Source organism: Geotrypetes seraphini, chromosome 1 (genome assembly GCF_902459505.1).
Source record: "Geotrypetes seraphini chromosome 1, aGeoSer1.1, whole genome shotgun sequence".
Taxonomy (NCBI): Eukaryota; Metazoa; Chordata; class Amphibia; order Gymnophiona; family Dermophiidae; genus Geotrypetes; species Geotrypetes seraphini.
The window spans coordinates 359,896,128-359,918,076 of NC_047084.1; the positions used below are offsets into that span (position 1 = coordinate 359,896,128).

At 42.5% G+C, this 21,949-nt stretch overlaps 2 protein-coding genes across 7 annotated transcripts in view; one reads left to right on the forward strand and one right to left on the reverse strand.

Annotated features, from left to right (window-relative positions):
- Positions 1–21,949, reverse strand: part of MAPK10 (mitogen-activated protein kinase 10) — a 225,283-nt gene that overhangs the window by 152,578 nt on the left and 50,756 nt on the right. For 3 of the 6 annotated variants that reach the window (XM_033943573.1, XM_033943245.1, XM_033943661.1), the window contains exon 1: positions 3,273–3,455. The exons of 1 other annotated variant lie outside the window; for it this stretch is intronic. The gene's annotated coding sequence lies outside the window, so the exon portion shown is untranslated. Of the gene's footprint in view, positions 1–3,246; positions 3,462–21,949 lie in introns of those variants that run through there. 2 more of the 6 variants (XM_033943409.1, XM_033943327.1) reach the window with 2 other exon arrangements.
- LOC117367740 (centromere protein P-like) lies at positions 29–9,568 on the forward strand. Its single transcript, XM_033960620.1, is given in 4 exon segments — positions 29–61; positions 8,782–8,836; positions 9,131–9,186; positions 9,188–9,568. Coding segments are annotated over 4 exon segments (525 nt in total).

The following is a 21,949-nucleotide window of genomic DNA, read 5'->3' on the forward strand; positions in this document are numbered from 1 at the left end:
CAGAAAACAGCCCTACTAAAGTTCTGATATGTCTACTATTAACTTTAGAAAGACTTTCAAGGTGAGTTATAACACGGGACATATGAACTACTAAAAGTCTGCATCATTTTAGTCCCAGAGGGCATAAATTCCCATTTGTAAAGCAGTGGTAAATTGTTACTGTCTAATACAGTTGTCTCAAACTCAAACCCTTTGCAGGGCCACATTTTGGATTTGTAGGTACTTGGAGGGCCTCAGAAAAAATAGTTAATGTCTTATTAAAGAAATGACAATTTTGCACGAGGTAAAACTCTTTATAGTTTATAAATCTTTCCTTTTGGCTAAGTCTTAATAATAATATTGTAATTTATAGCTAAAGAGACATATGATCAAGAAACTGTTTCATTTTACTTTTGTGATTATGATAAACATATCGAGGGCCTCAAAACAGTACCTGGCGGGCCGCGTGTGGCCCCCAGGCCGCGAGTTTGAGACCACTGATCTAATACATGGTTACAATAGTCTGGTACTTCTCATTAGCAAGAAGACACAATTATATCTTGCACCATAGATCATATAAATAACAAATGGACCGTAATGATACACAGAAATATGTCCATTTCAAAAGTCTGATGTGATATCCTAACTATGAAGATGCTAGTTTTAAAATATTTACTTGTTTTCATTGCCTTGTGCCACTCTATAAGTAAACACATGAACTGTGCCCCCAGTGGGATTTTTGTACATGTTCTGGTTCTTCTTATGGTTTCTCTCTTTCTGTAGACATGTGACTGCAGAGAGGGGTAATACCTCCACAAGGGAGTTTTCCCCTAGTCTACCATGCCAGAGCTGTCCCAAGGGCTGTTCTGGCAGTGCCGCCGCACAGGATACAAGGGAGACGGAGTGCAAAAATTGGTTCCCATTAATTGTCTTCTTTGTGATGGCTATGATACAGCGAGCATGGGCGCTAGGGTTTGTGTTGTGCAGGGTGGTGCTTCTGATTTGGAAAAAATCCTGCACTAAGCTATTAGAGCAATAGTTAGCTAGAGTTACTAATGTGCACTATTGAATTAACATGTGCTAACACCGTTATCAGGCACTATTGGTTGCTAGGTTTCACTGCAAAAAATGGGCCTGCGGTAAAATCATGTATGTTAATAGCAATAGCATGCACTAATACAGTAATGCAAGTATCTCTTCAGCCCCAGAATCAATTTCTGGGCCACTGCAGGATAAACTGAACCTTGACAGTTTATTCACTAGGATCATAAGATCGTTATGAAATTTAAATTCTCATAGATAGTTGTTTGTCATAGAAAATTCAATAACAGTTTTGAACTTTAAAAAAATTCTCACAGGGGATCTTTTACTAAAGATTAGTAGATGTTATTTGCAGCAGGGCCCATGGGAATAAAATGGTACTGTAGCAGATAGCATGTATTAATCTTTAGTAAAAGACCCATATAGATAAATATCTTTTTACTTGACTTATAATTTTTACTTTACAAAACACTTTAAGGAAGCAATCAAAAACATTTCTGTCTGTCAACCCCAGAAGTCACTGATCTTATGCTCTGTCTGTATTGAGCTATCTCAGGAGATTTATCAGTTCATCAAACATCATTCTTTGATCTAAACAAATTCATTTTGAGAATGCGTTGGGGATATTAGAACACAATGCATTCAAACCAGAAAATATAATTTAAAAAGAAGCAATTAAAAGATATTAGTCTATTGTGAGCCAGAGAATATGTATGTGCCACATTTTGGTAAATCGTTCAAACACGAAAAATGTCAGCTGCTAGCAGAGACAAAAGACAAAGTCCCTGGTGAATTCTACAATAGCAGGAGCCTCGTCATATAGAAGCATCTGAAAAACAATGCCTGACCTCGGGGCTCCAGACCCTTCAGTTGTCTCTCAGGTGCATTCCTGCCACTTGCTCACATCAAGCACCCCGCCAAGAGTTGCAAACAGAAATGAGCATCAATGTCATTTCCTTGACAGGCTGTCAAAAACACTGAATCTATGTTTGACATCAGTCAGGACCGTTGCTCTCTGGTCATCCTCTGAGATACTAGGCTCCATGTTCCAGTTTCCTATTTCTTCTTTATAATCGTTGCCTAATATGGTTTCATGGAAAAGTGCTGCATGGAACCTTTCACAGACTTCTTGTGTCTTGCGGTCTAACGCTTTGTTTCCACTGTTTTACTTGAAGGGTAAAACTATAACTGTTAATGTGCAGTTACACCATGACACTTAAATGGAGTCTTAACTGGCACTTACACACGTAAGGGCATTAAGCGCTATTCTATAAGGGATATTTGAACTTTTAGCGTTGCTGTTTTGGCACTGTCATTTCACTGCCACCCAAATGGCACAGAACCTAAAGCTGCAAGAATTTTGGCCACAGTGCAGGCAAAAGTCCTCTATTTCTCCTCCCCTGCACTAACTTTTGGTATTCTTTGGGAGCAGGGTTGTGCCTGTTTGCTGCAGCCGGGGGTGGGGGGGTTGTCATTGGGCAAAAAGAAAGATGTGGACTGCCCCAAGTTGCGCCTCTGTTATAGAGTAGACACCCATGATAGCGTAAACAACATGAAGAAAGACTTGGCGAAGCTTGAAGAATGGTCTGAAATTTGGCAGCTAAAATTTAATACTAAGAACTGCAAGGTCATGCATTTAGGCTGCAAAAAACCGAGGGAACGGTACAGTTTAGGGGGTGAATAACTTATGTGCATGACAGAAGAGTGGGACTTGGGTGTGATTGTATGTGATGATCGTAAGGAGGCCAAAGAGGTTGAAAAAGTGACAGCGAAAGCTAGAAGGATGCTAAGTTGCATAGGAAGAGGTATGGCCAGTAGGAAAAAGGAGGTATTGATTCCCTGTATAAGACTTTGGCGAGACCTCAATTCTGGTGTACAATTCTGGAGACCTCAAATTTGGTGTACAATTCTGGAGGCCCCCACCTTCAAAAAAATTATAAAAAGGATGGAGTCTGTCCAGAGGAAGGCTACTAAAACGGTATGTGGTCTTCATCATAAGGCGTATGGGGACAGACTTAAAGATCTCAAGCTGGGAGACATTTAAATAAATTACTGCAGCAAAAAAAAAAATTGTTGCAAAAATGATATAGGCCAAGTGGTGGAACTATCCTTTGAAAAACCATTTAAGTAAAGTAGAGAAAAAAAGCCTCAACTAATTTTATATGCAGACGGCAACCCACTACTTCTCTAAATGAAATCTTTCAAAATAGGAAAATATTTCACCACCGTGCACAGGGAACAGGAAAAAGCACCTTCAGGAAGGTAACACTTATCTTCACAGCTGTTAATGTAAGCCAGGATCGCGATCCAAAGACGCAACAATCTTACTGCAGTCACATTTCCGGCATTGAAGTGAAGACAAGGAACCGATGTCCAAATCCAACAAGGTACTTATTTCACCAACGAATGGCTGCTTCAGGGAATTCCCTCCTATTCCGTCCACAATCTGGCTCCACAATGGTGCCTGACTTGTAGATCCCGATATCATGACATCACTTCCTCCAGAAACTCAACAAAAAGAACTTTATTGAAAAAACAAAAATGTAAAGACTCATAACTTAATAGAAAGCATACCATTCTATTTTTTTTATTTAAACCATTGGACCAAATGGTATTAAAAAAGTAAATTGATCTTTGCTCACTCTGGTATAATTTGGTTTTTACATCTCCTCTACGTGCTGTAAATGGAATATGATCAAGTACAAAACATTTGAAGTCCTCAAACGAATGTTCCTTTTCAGCACAATGACAAGTCAGCACATCATATTGTCTTCTATGGGTAATATCTGACTGGTGTTCGAACAACCTAGTTTTTAAATCTCTCATAGTGTGCCCTATATAGCAAAGATCACACGGGCACGCTATTGCATATACTACACCCATAGTTTCACAAGTAACCAAACTTGTCATTTTCCAAGGTTTTCTCCGTGGGATCAGAACTAGATCTCCTTCACTGATCAGATGACAAACAGTACAGTTGTTACAACAAAATAAGCCTACCCTTTCCACCCCTTTACTGACACAACAGGTCTTTTAGATTTTTATTTCATTTAGAGAAGTAGTGGAGTTTTTTTTTTTGCCTACGATACAGAGTAAGAACAGCTAAAAAAACTCATTGGGTTGCCGTCTGCATATAAAATTAGTTGAGGCTTTTTTCTCCACTTTACTTAAATGGTTTTTCAAAGGATAGTTCCACCACTTGGCCAAAAACATTTTTGCAACAATTTTATTTGCTGCAGTAATTTATTTAAGATTGTTATATAGTATTGTTTCTAGAGAGACATTTAAATACCTACGTAATGTAAATGTGCACGAGTCAAATCCCTTTTATTTGAAAGGAAACTCTGCAATGAGAGGACATAGGTTGAAGTTAAGAGGTGATAAGCTCCGGAGTAAACTAAGGAAATACTTTTTTACAGAAAGGGTGGTAGATGCGTGGAACAGTCTCCCAGAAGAGGCGGTGCAGACAGAAACTATATCTGAATTCAAGAGGGCCTGGGATAGGCAAGTAGGATCTCTCGGAGAAAGAGATAATGGTTCCTGCAGATGGGCAGACTAGATGGGCCATTTGGCCTTTATCTGCCATCATGTTTCTATGTATGTTTCTATGTTTATTTGGTGTTTTCAGTGCTCAGAGCTTTCACCTTGATTCCAGCTCTGCCTGCGGGGAGAAGCAGACTCCAGTCTACAGCTGACAGGCCTATCCCTGGTGGTACCTGTTAGCCAGCCTGCACAAGTATTTTTGGAGCTCGGGGCCATCCCCGCCTTTTATCCTCGCTACTGCTTTGCAAGGGTTCAAGCAGGGCCGCCATCAGAAATTTCTGGGCCCCTTACTGAGCAATCCTATTGGGCCCCCCCCCACGCACCCCTTCCCCCCCCACACACTTTTGTCCGAGGGGATGCTATCAAGAAATCGGCAGGGGGCAAAAAAAGTATGACAGCAGTGTTTATTGTTTATTGCTGTGCACAGCAGAAGAATAATACAGGAATTTGTGCTATGGTGGCCTAGGACCAATGTTCCCTCTAAGGATTGATGAGGTGTGTGCAAAAAAAAATATGCATGAGCAACAAGTTTCATATTCCACAAATTTATGAGCAGGCGCGGAGGACGCATTTTTAAACAAATGTAGTTTATCCTTGTACTCCTTATGTAATTTTAATCATCTATGGATATGTTTGTATGTTTATTGTTCAAATGGTTTTATTTATTTCCCCAAATTTATTTTTGTTATACGCATTGAAAATGTTTGATATCGCATTTAAATCAAAATCTCAATAAACTTGAAACGAGTGCCCGTGAGATTGTGGGAGGGTTAAATACTCAAAACTTAGAAGAATAACAGTTTACTTAAAGTTTTTGCTTCGCCAGCTTCCTGGTATCTTTACATACAGTGGGGTACCTAGCATATGTAACACCCAGGGCCCATCATTTTTTGGCAGCCCCCCATCTGTAAGAAAATCATGATTTTTAGTAACAAACCACACGTCACACATGAGTACCTAGGAAAAGGCAGCATCTTACATATTGCAGTGAGCAGTACATCAATACACCCATTGTAAAACTAAACAAGCCAGACCAGCACAGATCAATCCTACACCGTCAATCCTAACAGAAAACCATGTCTTTCAAACACACAGAACACAGAAAACACCTTCGCCTAGTATGGAATATGTCATCACAAACTAACCCTTCCCCCTTTTACAAAACTGTAGTGTGGATTTTAGCCACAGTGGTAACAGCCCTGACGCTCATAGAATTCTGAGCATCAGAGCTGCTACCACCACAGCTGGCGCTAAAAAACGCTCCACAGTTTTGTAAAAGGGGGGATAAAATAGAAATACACAGCTTCAATGCTCTAGCTCAGAGATGCCCAAACATTTTGGGCTTGCGAGCTACTTTAAAATGACCAAGTCAAAATGATCTACCAAAAATAAAATTAAAAAACACAAAGCACACTATACGCTGAGAAAATGTTAATTATCATTCCTATTCTGGGTTTTTTTCAAAGAGGTCAAGGCAGATGACTATGCATTGTCACCTCAGTAACAACCATACAAAAATAGACAAATATACCCCCCATCCTTTTTATTAAACCACAATAGCAGTTTTTAGCGCAGGGAACTGTGCTAAATGCCCGGCGCTGCTCTCGACGCTCATAGGCTCCCTGCACTAAAAAACACTATTGCGATTTAGTAAAAGGGGGCCATAGTGCAAAGTATAGACAGCATTTATAAATTCATTCATATTTTGATCACTAAATTGAAAATAAAATCATTTTCCTACCTTTGTTTGGTAATTTCATCAGTCTCTGGTTGCACTTTATTCTTCTGACTGTGCATCCAATATTTCTTCCCTTCTTTCAGCCTCCTGTATGCTTCCTCTCCGCCAGACCTCATTCCCTCCCCCAACTTTTTCCTTTCTTTCTCTATGTCTGTCTTTCTCTGATTCTGTGCCCCATTTTTTTTGCTTTGTTTCTGGTTCCCTGCCCCTCCCCTTCTTTCTTTCTTCCTTCCTCCGTGCCCCATTTTTTGCTTTTTTTTCTGGCTCCCTGTCCCCCCCACACACACCTTCTTTCTTTCTTCCTTCCTGCCTCCCCCATGCCACCACCGCCGCGGAATAGGCTGCTGCCGCTGCCGCAATCAGGAACAGGCCGAAATCTTCCTGCTTCTCTTCTGCACGGGGCCAATCAACTCTCGCCGCCCGACGTCAATTCTAACGTCGGAAAGGACGTTCCGGGCAGCCAGGCAGCGATTGGCTAGCCAGAACGTCCCCTCGACGTCAGAATTGACGTCGGGCCACCGCAAGAGTTGGTCAGCCCCGCAGGGAAGAGAAGCAGGGAGATCAAAGACACGGTGCCGGCCTGATCCCCGATGGCAGCAGTGAGAAGGGAAGGGAAGCAGGTTGGGCACCACTGCTCTAGACGAGCCGCGAGCCGTACGCTAAGGAGAACAGTTGACCGCCCTCCCCTTGGTACGCCACTGGAGCAGCAGCGTGTCTGGCCGGCTCATTCGTTCAAAGCCGGGGAGGCGGCTCTTTGCGAGATCCGCACCTGCAAGAGTGGATAGCGCAAGGAGCCGCCAACCCGCGGCTTTGACGATCGCCTCCAGACCACGGGCCGCAAATAAAACCTGGAGAGCCACACGTGGGCTGCGTGTTTGAACACTGCCTAGGACCTTGGGGGAGCCCGGGCCCCCTGTCACCTCCGGGCCCCTGAATGCAGGACTGGTAGTACTGCCCTGATGGCGGCCCTGGGTTCAAGAGCAGGTTGTTTGGCCCGTAGGAGGCTCAGTGGTATCTCGCAGAGTGCTGTCTGCATTTTCGCCTTCCCCCTTTTCTGTTTGCACGCTCGTCGGTCTGTGGGGCTGGAGGTGCAGTTAGGCATCATGTCCATATTGAGGCAGTGATTCTTCTCATTTCCAGCTACTATAAAAGAGCGGAGGCAGGCTGCAGCACATTGCCAACACAGGTGAGTAAGGCAGTCTCTGAGGTGAATGAAATACATGTCTGAAATACATGTTTTTGAGGGTCTCTGCATGTGTCCCTGGGTCCCCCCTTCTAAAAAAAAAAAATCACAAACTATGAACATCGGAACTCTTACTGCTGCAGCTGACACTAAAAATGTGCAATGGTTTTGTAAAGGGGGGAGGGGTTAATTTGTGGTAAACAGCAAGCATTGTAGCACAGCTATTTAGCCAGCTCTGTAACTGAATCTGGGTTTTTTGTAGATATTTTTGTAAAGCTATTGCTATAATTTAAAACTAAAAATTCACAAGGACTTTAAAAAAAAATATAAAAATTTTATGGTTATAAATTACAAAATAAAATAGAAAACCAATAGAATGAAAGAGATAATAGCCAAAAATAAGCACATTTTTTTATGTGACTATGGCTTCTGAGGTCTTTTCCTCCTAATAGAGGGCTACTATTACTAAGCACACCGATGAGGTAAATGCTCCAACACTCATTGACTTCCTACGTGCATCAGAGCATTTACCTCACCAGCACATGGTAAAATGCTCTAACGCTGCTTAATAAAACCCAGCGAGAATTTCTTGAGGAATTTTGAATTTGTTATGGTAGCAAAGTTATAAAGTCCTATATTCAGCCATCAGCGATCAACATTTTGCTAACCGCTGTCAGCGTAAAACCCTGAAATGCAATGCCAGACCGTGTCCATTGAATTTTCGAGTTTCCACAGACAGCTAGCACAGTCAATTACAGCGCACGCTAATCCAGTGCGTGCGCTTAAACCGCTAGTGCGCCTTCGTAAAAGGTGCCCTTTGTATCATTAAAGTGCTTGCATATTAAAATTGGAGAAACATCGGTGCAATTTGATATTCTAATCTAAAAACACTGGCAAACATTAGGCTTAACCCACAATAAGGCTTGTGCAAATCTTATTCAAGCTAAATACAAAAGCAACTTTCTTTTGTACTTTTCTTTGCTCAGGTTTTACCCAGTGGGGTCCATATTTTCACAGTTCTCAGATAAGTAATATAAGAATAGCCTTACTGGGTCAGACCAATGGTTCATCTAGCCCAGTAGTCCATCTTCAGGCCACTAGTACCTGGCAAAAATCCAAATATCAACATTCCATGCTATCAATCCAGAGTAAACAGTGGCTTCCCCCATTCTGTCTCAATAACAGACTATGGACTTTTCCTCCCAAAAATTGTCCAAACCTTTCTTAAAACCAGTTATGTTAACTGCTCTTACCACAACCTCTGACAGTGCATTCCAGAGCGTAACTATTCTCCGAGTGTATATCTGTTGTCACTGACCTCAGTATTATCATAGAATCATCAGAATATTCAGATTTAATAATAATAATAAATTAATTTTTATATACCGCCAAACCCGGGAGTTCTAGGCGGTTCACAACAATTGGATAAGATACAAACAATACAAGTTATTTAAAAGACAACAATTGAAGGCTACTAAAGAAAGAAATACATAAATTGTAATATGCATACAGTATAAAAGAATGCGGAGAATTTTACATAGCAAGATAAAAATAGAAAAAAAGTATTAAGGCTTCGCCTATTAAATAATTGAGTTTTTATCTGTTTTCTAAAATCCAGGTAAGAAGAGGCTTCTAACACTTCTAACAAGTAAGCAAGTTTGTGTCTAGGGCTGAAGAGACGAAGAATCTTTTGCTTTTTTCCCCGGAGTCTGTCTTCCTTTGCAGAGTGGTGTAACAGGCATAAGCGTACATTCCTTCATTTTAAGGGAAGGTATTCAGAAATTGTTCGACTTCCTGAAGGTTCTTCAGCAGACTACTTGGTTCTAAGGAATCCAAAGCTCTCTGGATGTGAACTAATAGTAGCTTGGAAGATACAGGTGAATGAAGAAGGAATTGTTACTCCTGCGTTGGATCTTTTGGCTAAAATACCTGAGCAAGCTCTAAGACTGGACAAGAAGAAAGTTATAGAGAAGACCCCACTTTGTTTCCAAAATCTTCTGCATGTGTTTGGGATTGAGTGTGCAATTGACGATGTCTTAAAAGCATTTTGCTTGGAAGAAGGAGCCTCTGTAATTGACAAGTAACGTTTGAGTATTTCACTTAGTTTAAGCTTGCTTGCTAGCTAACTATGTTCTTATTGCATAGGGATTTCCATTCTTCTTTCATTTCCAAACCATACTCAAACCATGCAATCTATGCATTTATTATGGCACATTATATGTAATTTTGCCACAACAGAAAAAAATAAATATAACCCATTTAAATCCCCCCCCAAAAAAGCCAACCACCGAAGCCAGTTCTAGGCTCAAGCACTCACTGAAACACAAAAACGCCCAAAATTTCTTCAGAGCCTTTACATCTTGTTCAAGAAGGCTTTTCACAGGCTTCCTCCTAAAGCCCACTCCCACGGATCCCTTTCCAGTAACAAAATTCACTCAGAAAGCTTTTCTCTTCAAAATTTGTTTCTAAAGATAACCTTAAAATAGCTCTAAAACAGTTCCAAATTTTTCCTAACAGCTTACCCTAGTCAAGCTGTCACCAACTTAATTAAATTCAACCAATTTCTAGACAAATTTAACTGAAAAGAATCACTACCAGTCTGACTCACTCACAGCATCCACCTCAAAGTTTAGTTCAGCCCCAACTGACAATTTCTTTTAAAACTCATCCACACATAATTCCAAGCTTGAAAAACTCACTCTATACTCATGCATGCAAACTCACACCCACACAATCTACAGCTGTACCTGCTCTTCCTTCAGCTGTCCCCAGCTATAAGACTGCCCCTGAACCATATTAAAGTCCAGGGGTCTTAAAAAATTCAGCCACAGTCAAATTAAGGCTTTAATTGCACCCTGCACTGCTTTAATTGCACCCTGCACTGTCTCCTCTCAAGCCCCGAGCACGAGAGTAGCTGGGATCACTGTTGAGCTGCCCCCCTTGTTGCAGATCAGGGCAACCAATCGGAGGTTGTGATTTTTGCACCTCCAAAACATCCAGGTCTCTGGGCTAGCCTGGGCATGCTCTCCCCCCTTCCTGCCTGCTAATTGTGCACATGCCCTTGCAGCCCGCAGCTTGTACAGGCCTTCCCAACCTCTTCAGAACTGCAGGACTTCTGCTACCATTAATGGCCTTCAGCTTATCCCCCGCTTTGTATTAGGACAACCCTTCCTATCTGTCATGCTCCCGCATGTTTCCCATGAGGTTTTTAACCCTTTCAGGACCAAGGGACATATTTGTCCCATAACTTTAAAATCCTATAAATTTTGATTGGGATAGTCTACAGTTCTAAATTTGATATGTACGGATTCCATATGATACTGCCTTTATGTAAACAAACTGGTTCCGACATTCATTCATTAGCGTCGTTGCCAGATTGACGAGAAGATTCACTTGCCACACTGTCCATAAGCCAGAAGTGTGATTTTTTAAATAAAAATAATGATATTTCACAAAAAAAATCACTTTTTTGCCATCTGCAAGCCCTTTTTACCATAAAAATGTCGTCAAAACCACAAAAATTGGCCTACGATCCTTATGGTCCTGAAAGGGTTAATGGCCGGGCACTAGTCATAGCCTAGCAGCCCTCTGACCCGGGTCTCCACCTGGCCGGGGGTCCCCTCACATAATCACTGTCTTTGGTAGCTCTCTCCAGGCCCTACTACTTTTCCCAAATCAGCTCTAATCTTTGGTGCGATCCCGCACCATCCAGGCCTCCTCCTCTCAGCCCAGCTCCTCAATGTGCATATGTGGAGAACCACACAGGGTGCCAGACTAGGTGCTCCTCTCCTCCCTTCTCTCCAGCGGCCAGCAAAACAGCTGATTGCTGCACTGCTGGGGAACTGGACCCACCTGCCTCATGAGCCCTGAATTGGCCCCTGCCTGCTGTGCTTCTGCCCTGAGCTGCCCCTAAATAACAGTAGATCTGTGACAGAGTTGCTGTCCCCCTTCCCCCTGGAAAACTCAACATTTCCCAGGTGGATTTTATTTATTTATTTATTCATTCAATTTTCTGTACTGTTCTCCCAGGGGAGCTCAGAACAGTTTTAAATGAATTTTTTCAGGTACTCAAGCATGTTTCCCTGCCTGTCCCGGTGGGCTCACAATCTATCTAATGTACCTGGGGCAATGGGGGGGGATTAAGTGACTTGCCCAGGATCACAAGGAGCAGTGTGGGTTTGATTCCACAACCTCAGGGTGCTGAAGCTGTAGCTTTAACCACTGCACCACACTCTCCCCCTTGATAAATATTGACCCCCCAATGTTTCTTATATCTTAAAACATTCACACAACACTTGCACTCCTCACACATTGTGATGGTGTATATATCCCACCATGAAAAGAGCACCATCTCCCAGAGAGATTCCCCTAGGAGTTCTGGCTCCTGGAAGCAACTCTTAAGGGAAGGAATACAACCCTTTGGCTTAGCCCTCAGTAAGCTATAAATAGAAACTGGAGCAGAGAGGTTGTAGTGGCCAAACAGACAGAGTAGATCAGATCACACACGTTCATTCTTACCCCACTTTATATTTAGTACATTACATAATCATGTAGATACCTTGGCAGGTTTCCCTGATTTTCCCGCTTTGGCCTTGTTTGCCTAACTTCAGAAGAAATGCTATTATTATCTTGTTCAGTCCCTATATCTAATGGGTCTTCTGGTCTCACACTTTGGGATTCCCTATTTTCAAAGGCTGGCTCATTTTCTTCTAACAGAATCCAAGAGGTATCTATATTGCCCTCATCCATGTCTCCTTTAGGCGGTATGTCAGTGTGATTGTCACCATCTAACTCTAAATTTCTTTTACCTTTTCATGCATAAGCATTTTTCAAGAAAGCATTAGCCATTGATAATGTCAATACTGTTAAATTACTGCGATGCAGCGTCTTGTCAATTCCTACTTGGCCTCTTATCTTTGATCTTTCCTCTGCCCCTGAACTTATGATCTTCGAGCAGGACCTGATCTCCCCTGGAGATGAGAGCTCCTTGGGATCACCGAAAAAAACAATGTTTCCATTTTTTTGAAGTTGTAACACTGACCCTTTCTTCTCTTCTGGGGATGCCTTAAGAACTTTTGGGAACCTCCACTTGATGAAAGGCCAGAGTTTGTCTTCCAAATATTTTTCCTATCACTTTTATATTTACTTGTGCTATTAACTTTCACTCTTGGCTTCTTTTTTTACTTCCCACAGGAAGCCTCCACATCATCCACCACTCTGTGTTTGACTTTCTTCCTTGCTGTGTTTCTTTTCCATTTCCTCCAACTCTACAAGGAAAGAGTTATCAGAATTAATCTCCAAGCTGATATTATTGGTTGATGATCCAATCACTTTACCTGCATTGTCCACAACTTACTGAAATTCCTGAAAACGGAGTTATTCAGACGCAGCTTTTCTTCCTGATTTTTTGGACAGTAAGAAGGTTGTTTAGCAAGCAGTTATTTTATAATGCTGTATTGCAATATGGGGCTTATAATAATAATAATAAAAAAATGTCTAAAAACCTGCCTACATCGGTACTTGAAGGATCAAAAAGATAGGTTGTCCAAGTACCAATAATCGAACAGGGTTTTAGAAGTATCTAAAACCAGCTTAGGCCTTTTCCCTGCCTCTGTGCGCCCAGAGCAAAAAGGGGCATTTTTGGAGGAGTGGGTAAGGCGGACGGGATGTGGGCCGACCTAGACATAGTCGTCCGGCAGCCATAATCAAAAACTTTAACAGGTTGCCTAGACGGAACTTATATGTTTTGACTTAGACCAAGTCAAAACAGGTCTAAGTTCTAGATCAGGCCGCTGAGCTGATCGCGGCTACCGCGATCAGCTTAGCAGCCTAGGCAACTCATCCCCCTGCCCCCATAACGATCGCGGCAGGAGGGATGCCCATTAGTTAGTTAACACTTCCGTTCTCCACCCATAATACACCCCTATAAATATATTTTTTTAAAATAAGTAATACATCCTAAACAGGCAAATTACCAAAAAATGTTTAATGTGTTTTGCAGTAGCCTTTTCTCGCACATTTAGGGCTTACTGCACCTTAGTATAAGGGCCCATAGACTTCAGGCATAGTGTTATTAACCACCGTGGTACTAACAAGATATATGCTCTTGAGCACCTTTATTGATGCATTAAAATGCATTTCTGTAAAATCTATGAAGATTATCTTTGCCAAATTTTATAGGCACATTTTTCAGAATAGAATAAGCACCTATTGTTAAAGGCCTGTCCATCCATCCGTATAGCTCTGAATGATTGCATGTGTGAAAGCTAACAAATACATATGGGTGTAACCAGCCATACCCCAAGCCTTTCAGGCAGTTCCCAACTTGGGAGGCAAATTGCTGGGGTACCTTTACAGGAGGTGCAGCATTCCAGCAGTTATATTAGCAAGAGCCCAAGCTGCTTAACAGCCCTCCCAGATTAGACCCAGCTGGACCTTAGGAGCACTTACAAGCTCTAGAGTGGAAGGTGTGCAGATCTTCCTTCCCTCTGGGGATTCTAGATTTCTCCCCTCCCCAACAGATCTTGAACTCCGCTCCGGCTTTTAGGTTTTATCCCCACTAGGGACTGTAGTTTCTTTCCACTCCTAGGGAAACACAGCTCTCTAGACTGCTTCCAGGGGAAAACAATCATTAGGACTGTCTCTGATGGAGAACCCAGGGCAATGTGGCTAGAGTATGCAATAAACAGGGCTGTGTGTAGCCTTTCCTAGCCTATAGCTCTAACCCCTTTCAGCCTAGCTGAGCTTGCATGCTCCATACTTTAAGCTTTCCCCCTTCATAAACTTGGGGCTTCATGGGGAATAATCTCAGTTCCCCCTGGTGACACTGATGACATCCAACAATGTCACAATTGTTAGATGGTTTGCTCCTGGTGGCAAATGCTCTCCATGAATATTCAGGGTCTCCGCTTATCTAGATAGCAGTGATGAATATACAGTATATATACATTTTTTAAAGCCATACTTGATAAAAAATAATAAGAAGAAGAACTTTCTCTCCATGGACTGTCCGTCCACATTCAAATTTGTAACCAACAAATTTTCCCGCCAAAATTCAAATTAATGACCAACGGACATTCCTGCTTCAATCACTTCAAATCTCTGCCAATCAGATTAGAGGACCCACTATATATATATATATATATATATATATATATATATATATATATATATATATATATATATATATATATATATATATAAAGACAAACTGCAGACCTCACAGCATACCCTGAAGAAAGCTACTATCCAATTGCACTCTAATGGAACCGTGGAGGGGCATTAAAAAAAAAAAAAAATCTAAATCCCGTTTTGGCCTAAGGCCCTATACACTGAAAGTAGCAGCAAGGAAAATGTTCATTCTCAAAAAAAAACCCGGCCAAAATGAGGTTTTCTTTGAGAATGGCCTACCTCTACATTCAGCAGTTTAATCGCTCAGACCACCACTACGTCTAATCTTAGAATACATTATCAACCAAAAAATCCAAGTCCCAAAAGTCCAAAACAAGACCTTTTAGGCGAAGGAGAGGCCAGTCCTTCACCTATAAGCTGGATTCTGTAACCGGCATCTGTCAAAAACAACACTGGTTACAGAATCCCTCCCCCCCCCCCCCCCGCAACGATCGCAGCAGGAGAGATGCCTAATCTTTCCTGCCGCGGCTCGCAGCAGTTTGGAGGGGGGATCGCGATTGTTGCAAGGGAGATGCCCAATCCTGCTGCGATCGTGATCCACCCCGACAATACAGGCAGGAGGGAGCTCAACCCCTCCTGCCAAGGCACGAGCCCCCGAATTCCCCCTACTCCCTCAAATACCGGCAAGAGGGAGCCCATCTCCTCATGCCGAGGTGCGAGCCCCTGAACCCCCCCTTAATCCCTCAAATATGGGCAGAAGGGATCCCAGGCCCTCCTGCCCATGGTGCACCCCCCATGACTCCCCCCCCTGCAACAATATCGGCAGGAGGGAGCGCAACTCCTCCTGTCGAGGTGCAACCCCTTGCGACTCCACCCCACCCAGACAATACTGGCAGAAGGGAGCCAAACCCTTCTTGCTGGAAGGTGACCCCCCCACCTCCCTCAATCAAGCCCTAGGCCCAACATTTGGAAGATGGCGGGTCTGCCGGCTGGATGGGCTTGGGACCCGTCAGTCTAGCCAATGTAAAGTAAATTGAGGGGGTTGTCGGGGGTTGGTGGTTGGATCACGGGGTTAGGGGGGCCATTTGGGGTTTCGGTATGGTGATTGGGGGTTTGGGGGGTGCACCGTGGGCAGGAGAGCCTGGAATCCCTCCTGCCCATATTTGAGGGGGGGTCACCTTCCAGCAGGAGGGATTGGGCTCCCTCCTGCCGGTATTGTTGGGGTTGGGGGTCGCAGTGGTGGTGCACCTTGGCAGGAGGGGTTGGGCTCCCTCCTGCTGGTATTGTTGGGGGGAGTTGTGGGGGGGGGTGTCTCGGCAGGAGGGGTTGGGCTCCCTCCTGCCAGTATTGTCGGGGGTGGGGGGATCGTGATCGCAGCAGGAGAGATTAGGCATCTCTCCTGCCGCGGTTCGCGGCAGTTCAGGGGGGGAATTGCAATCACGGCAGGGAAGAGGAGGCATCTCTCCTGCCCCGGAAGGGTGGGCATGTTGCTGGGACTGCTGAGCTGATCTCGGCTGCCGTGATCAGCTCAGCGGCCCCTATTAGGAACTTATACCTGTTTTGACTTGGTCAAAGTCAAAACGTATAAGTTCCGACTGGGCAATCTTGTAAAGTTTTGGTTATACTTGCTGTACAACTAAGTCTAGGTCTAGCAGCTCAGATCCCGCTGTGGCTCACTGTTTTCCATATTGCGGTACTTTATATCACACCAGTTCAGCTCCTGTGTGCAACTATTACAACTTTTAGTACCAATAATCGAACAGGGCCTTTTCCCTGCCTCTGTGCATCCAGACACAATTCTATAAATTGGCACCGTAATTTAGGTACCTTACTGCCATGAACTTAGCACCACATCAATAAAGGCATCTTGGTGCCAAGATGCCGTTATAGAATGCTAACGTTACGTTGATATTGGCAAGACCATGTTTAGGTGCACCCTCTTCTACCATGTCAATGGCAAGAATAAGCTGGTGTGCATAAGTGCAGCTAATGAGCTCCCCACCTTTTCTTTTTTTTTTTTTTATTACTAAACCACGGTAGAGGTTTCTACCATGGCACACAATTCTAAATGCTCTGACGCTGCTCTGACATTCACAGAATTCCTATGAGCATCGGACCAGCGTCGGAGCATTTAGCGCCCCAGTCTGCAGCAGAAACCTCTACCGCAACTTAGTAAAAGAGGGCCAAAGTTTCTTATTTATGGTGGTTAATAAATCATTCATGGAACTGGGAAATGTCAGTGACCCACTTATGCTCCATCCACTTGTATCTTCAATGCAGAGAAAAATAATCCCACCATATGCGTAGTAACTCAACAGATACTTCTCCCAGTACTCATATGTTTATATTTTATCAGGGTAGGAAAAAGTCTCAGAGGAAAACATAGGTAGCTTATATCGTTCAAGCTAAAGCTCCCTTTTCTTCAATCATAGGCTTAAAAAACCTCCCTGTGCTTATTTTCTACAAGGTTACCCAGAAACCAAAACTCATTTCCTTTAGATCTTCATTGTTATCATTGTTCCATATATCTGTATGTTTTTCTTAAAACCAATAAAACTTTTTTGAACAAAAAAAAAATAAAAAATCAGTATCCACAGAGAAGTCCCAAACTGAATCTTTTACTCAGCTTTTCTGTGATGAATTCAAATGCTGTCAACCTGCACAACTATCAATTCCAACACAGCCAGTGTTTCACGATGTCACCAACTGCTGCATCAGGGATTTTCTTCAACTGCTGTCCATTACTTTTTCAGCTCTCTATAATTTTTGATCCATTTGTATGCCACTCTTTCAGCTAAACACTAGGACTCATAGGAACTAATTCTCAGTTAATGGTGCCTTTGACGCACATAAGTGGCACATACTTCTAGGCGCCAGTTTATAAAATTAGCCTCTACATGTTCAATATACTCGTGTGTCAGTATTTTTCCACATTACATTAACTTTTAAATCTCTAAATACTAGTGCCATCTGCTGGTTAATTGCAGAACTAATCACATTGCACAGTATGTAAATATAACATTAGTATTTCATCACCATTCTACAACAGGCCTTGCTCAGAATGTTGAACCGCACTAAAAAGCAAAAGCTTTCATCAAAGGGTATAGATGAGCTGATTTTTATCAGTGCTCACCTTTTGAGGTACTACATCCCTAGACTATAAGCCCACCCAGGCCCATGGAACAGGATTGCTAACAAAACATTTCTTTAGCAATGATTCTAAAAATATCCTATGGAGGCAGTTCTGCTAAGGATGCTGAACTTGGCACCAAGGAATGAACACCAGGAATAATATCGCAAAGTAGCATTCTATAATAGCAAGTACATGGGCGTATGCTGTTATAGAATTCAAGAACAGGGAGGGAGATGGGCGTCAATATGTAGCCAAAATCATTCACGCCATGTCAGTGGCAAGTGAGACTGTTCTCGACTATCTTGTAGCATTTCCACGCATAAATTACACTATTCTGTATGTTACAGGCACATCTGACAATCCACCCATTGGCAGTGCATCCTCCAGCCTTGTATATGCCCCCTCGTAAATATGTGGGTACGGCAATGCCTGCATATATTACAAAATAGCGCTAATCACATATGCGAGTAAGTACCATTTAGTGGCGCCTCCTAGCCAGGTATGCGCAAGTATTATATAACATACATACATAATGCCTAACCCTAGGCACAAATTTGTAGAAATGCTTTTTTATACCATTGTCAACAAATGTCCAGTCATTTGCAATAATATGGAATTATGTCAGTGGCATTGCCCATGTCACTGCATGGGCAATGCCACTGACATAAATAAGCAGGAAAAAATAAGCAGGAAATAAAATAAGCAGGAATACGCAGGTAAAAAAATAAGCAGGAAAAACCCCCACATTTTCCCTGGATTCTATAAATGGTATACAAATGTCCATGCGCAAAATTGGCTAACAAGCCAATTAGCAACAGTAAGTGGATGTTAATAGTTATTCAAGTTTCACGTTTTATTAAAATTTGACTGAACGCTTATTAGTATTTCCAAGTGATGTACAAATAAAAAGGCACTAATTGGCATCTATTTAGATTTTACACATTATTCCATAAAGATCCATGTGTAAATCTTATAGCACGCAACTCAAAAGGGGTTGTGGCCATGGGGAGACACAAGAGACTCGGAAGCATTCACTAAAGAATTGTTAAAGACTCAACTCTGGTATCTTAATGCATTCTGCTTCATTTTTTTCAATCAAGTTCCTTATATTCAACTTGATGTATTTTATCTGTTCTATGTATTACTTCTTTCCCTGCCATGCCGGTATTTTATTGCCTGTCTGGCTGGCATTTAACAATTCTTTTTAAACTGTCAACAATGCTTCCCCAATTTTAAACTGTTGTTTTCTTTTCTGCATTATATTGTAAATGCTTTCTGTCTTTATCTGTTTTTAAGTCCATTATTCTAATTCCTATTTTATTTGTATCCCATGTATTAATTAGCTCACCTTGTTGTGAACCGCCTAGAACTTTTTCGGTATGGCGGTATATAAGAATAAAATTATTATTATTATATATTATTATTATTATTATATATTATTATTATTATTATTAAAGATACTGTATTACCAAATACTGAGGATCCCACACCAGGTTTCAGCTGCTGTAAATCCTCGTGCCCAAAGTTTGGTGTGGAAATCGGCTCCCACCCTGAAGGGCCATTTATAGAATAGTACTCTACGCAGATTTTTTTTTCTGCACTGATATTTGAGGGCCTTTTATTAAATTTATTTATTTGATTTTCTATACCGTTCTGCCAAGGGAGCTCAAAACATTTTACATTAATTTATTCAGGTACTCAAGCATTTTTCCCCGTCTGTCCTAGTGGGCTCACAATCTATCTAATGTACCTGGGGAAAGGGGAGGGAGGATTAAGTGACTTGCCCAGGGTCAAGAGGAACAGCTTGGAGTTTGAACCCACGATTTCTGGGCGTTGAGGCTGTAGCTTTGACCACTTTGCCACACTAAATCTAGTCCTTTGTGTTTTTCCATGTCTTGATAATAGTGCACGCTACTTGCAAAGAATGTGCACTCTATTAGAAAGCGTATGCATTTTTTCCCAATGGTGCACAAACAATTGAATAACCAGACATGCGTGAATTATTGCACACATGCACAAACTATCAGGAAAGAGTGTGCACTATTTGCTAAAAGAAACCCCAGGAACCAAACCAAGCAAGTCGATGGGCACAACAGTTATAGAACCAAATTCTGTTTATTATACACAGCGTCTAGTGCAGTGGTACACAAACTTTTCGGCCGGCAGCACACTAAACCCAATGCCCTGGCCAGAAGGCGCCCATCTAGACATGACCCTGAACCTGTCACTTCAGGGGTGGAACCTGGAAGAGGGGAGGTGCGGGGAGAAGAGGGAAGACACCGGCAAGGAGGAGAGTTGTCGGCACCAGCTGACTGCCTACAGGATGAGGCACATCCTATAGGCAGTCAGCCAGAACCTCCCCTCCTTATCGGCGTCTCATTGGGGCACACCTGGATTCTGCTGCAGCACACTAGTGTACCACGGCACACAGTTTGCAAGACCACTGGTCTAGTGGCACAAACAAGAGGACCCAACATGGCCGTGTTTTGGTAAGAAATATGTCAGGGGTCAGGACTCTCAAAATGTGTCAATGATAAACACCACTGAAGGTATGTCACTGTATACAACCACAGACAAGTGGGACCATAAGGAAAATCAAAGATACTATAACTTCTGAACTCCGGTAGCAGCAGTCACTGTTTCTTTGGCTGCAACTACTACTACTATTTATTATTTCTATAGTGCTAAAAGGCGTACGCAGTGCTGTACATTTTAACATACAATAGACAGTCCCTGCTCAGAAGAGCTTACAATCTAATTTAGACAGGACATTTCAGGGTTGGGGAGGTTATTGTGGGTATAGGTATCTGACAGCAGTGAGGAGGAGTTGAAGAGTTGAAAGCAGTTTCGATAAAGAGGACCTTTATCTTAGATTTGAACACTGCCAGGGACGGAGCACAACGTATTGATTCAGGAAGCCTGTTCCAGGCATATGGCGCCGCAAGAAAGAAGGTACGGAGTCTGGAGTTGGCAGTGGAAGAGAAGGGTACAGATAAAAGGGACTTGCCTGATGAGCGGAGATCATGGGGGGAGCATAGGGGGAGATGAGCGAGGAGAGATATTGGGGGGCTTCAGAGTGAACACACTTATAGGTCAGCAATAGCAGTTTAAACTGTAAGGAGCCAATGGAGTGACTTGAGGAGAGGGGTAATATGAGAATAGCAGCTCTCATAGAATATGAGTCACGCAGCAGCATTTTGAACGGATTGAAGAGGTTAAAGACAGGCGCGTGGGAGGCCCGATAGAAGTACGTTTCAGTAGTCTAAGCGTGAGGTGATGAGATTGTGGACAAGGTTTTCGTCGTGTATTCAGAGAGAAGAGGACGGATTTTGGTAATGTTATAGAAGAAGAAGCAACAGGATTTGGCGGTCTGTTGGATCTGAGCAGAGAAGGAGAGAGAGGAGTCAAATATCACCCCAAGGTTGTGAGCCGATGAAACAGGGAGTAGGATAGCTTTATCCACAGAGATAGAGAACGGCGAGAGGGGGGAGGCAGGCTTGGGGGAAAAGATAAGGAGTTCAGTTTTAGCCATATTCAGTTTGAGATGGCAGCGAGACATCCAAGTGGCAATGTCGGACAGGCAGGCTGAAATTTGGGCCTGAACTCCCGCAGAGGTATCCGGTGTGGAGAGGTAGATCTGGGAGTCATCAGTATAGAGGTGATATTGAAAACCATGAGAGGAGGATGTCAGCATAGCTATTGCTGGCATTCAGCATTTTCAGTTGGCATAACTGATGTCAGCAAAGGTCTATGGGAAATTATATCAATCTGACTGGCATGTGAATGCAGATAGACCCTGAGTGAAGGCACACTGTTTCATATCGCCCGAAAAAATGGTTTTAAGTAGCCCTGATTGAATCATGATTAGCTAAAAGGTGTTAATGTGTTAATGTCTGATTAAGAGGGTGCTTAGGACAATGGGTCCAGGTGCACAGATAACTAAAGTTAATCAGAAACTATTGTCAGAGGCATACTGGAAATTACATTTGACCATAGCCTATTCTTCGGCTGTCTAGCACAAGTTTACTAAGGAGGGGGAGATTTAACTTCTATTGAAGCTCAATAGTTTTCTATATTCAGAATAAGATTCCAAGCTATAAAAGCCTCCTCTCTGCAACACACAAAAATCTATTTCTTGGCTCTTGGCACTCTGGTCCTCTCTTCTATCTCTTGAGCTCTCTCTTTCTCTGTCTATCCTTCT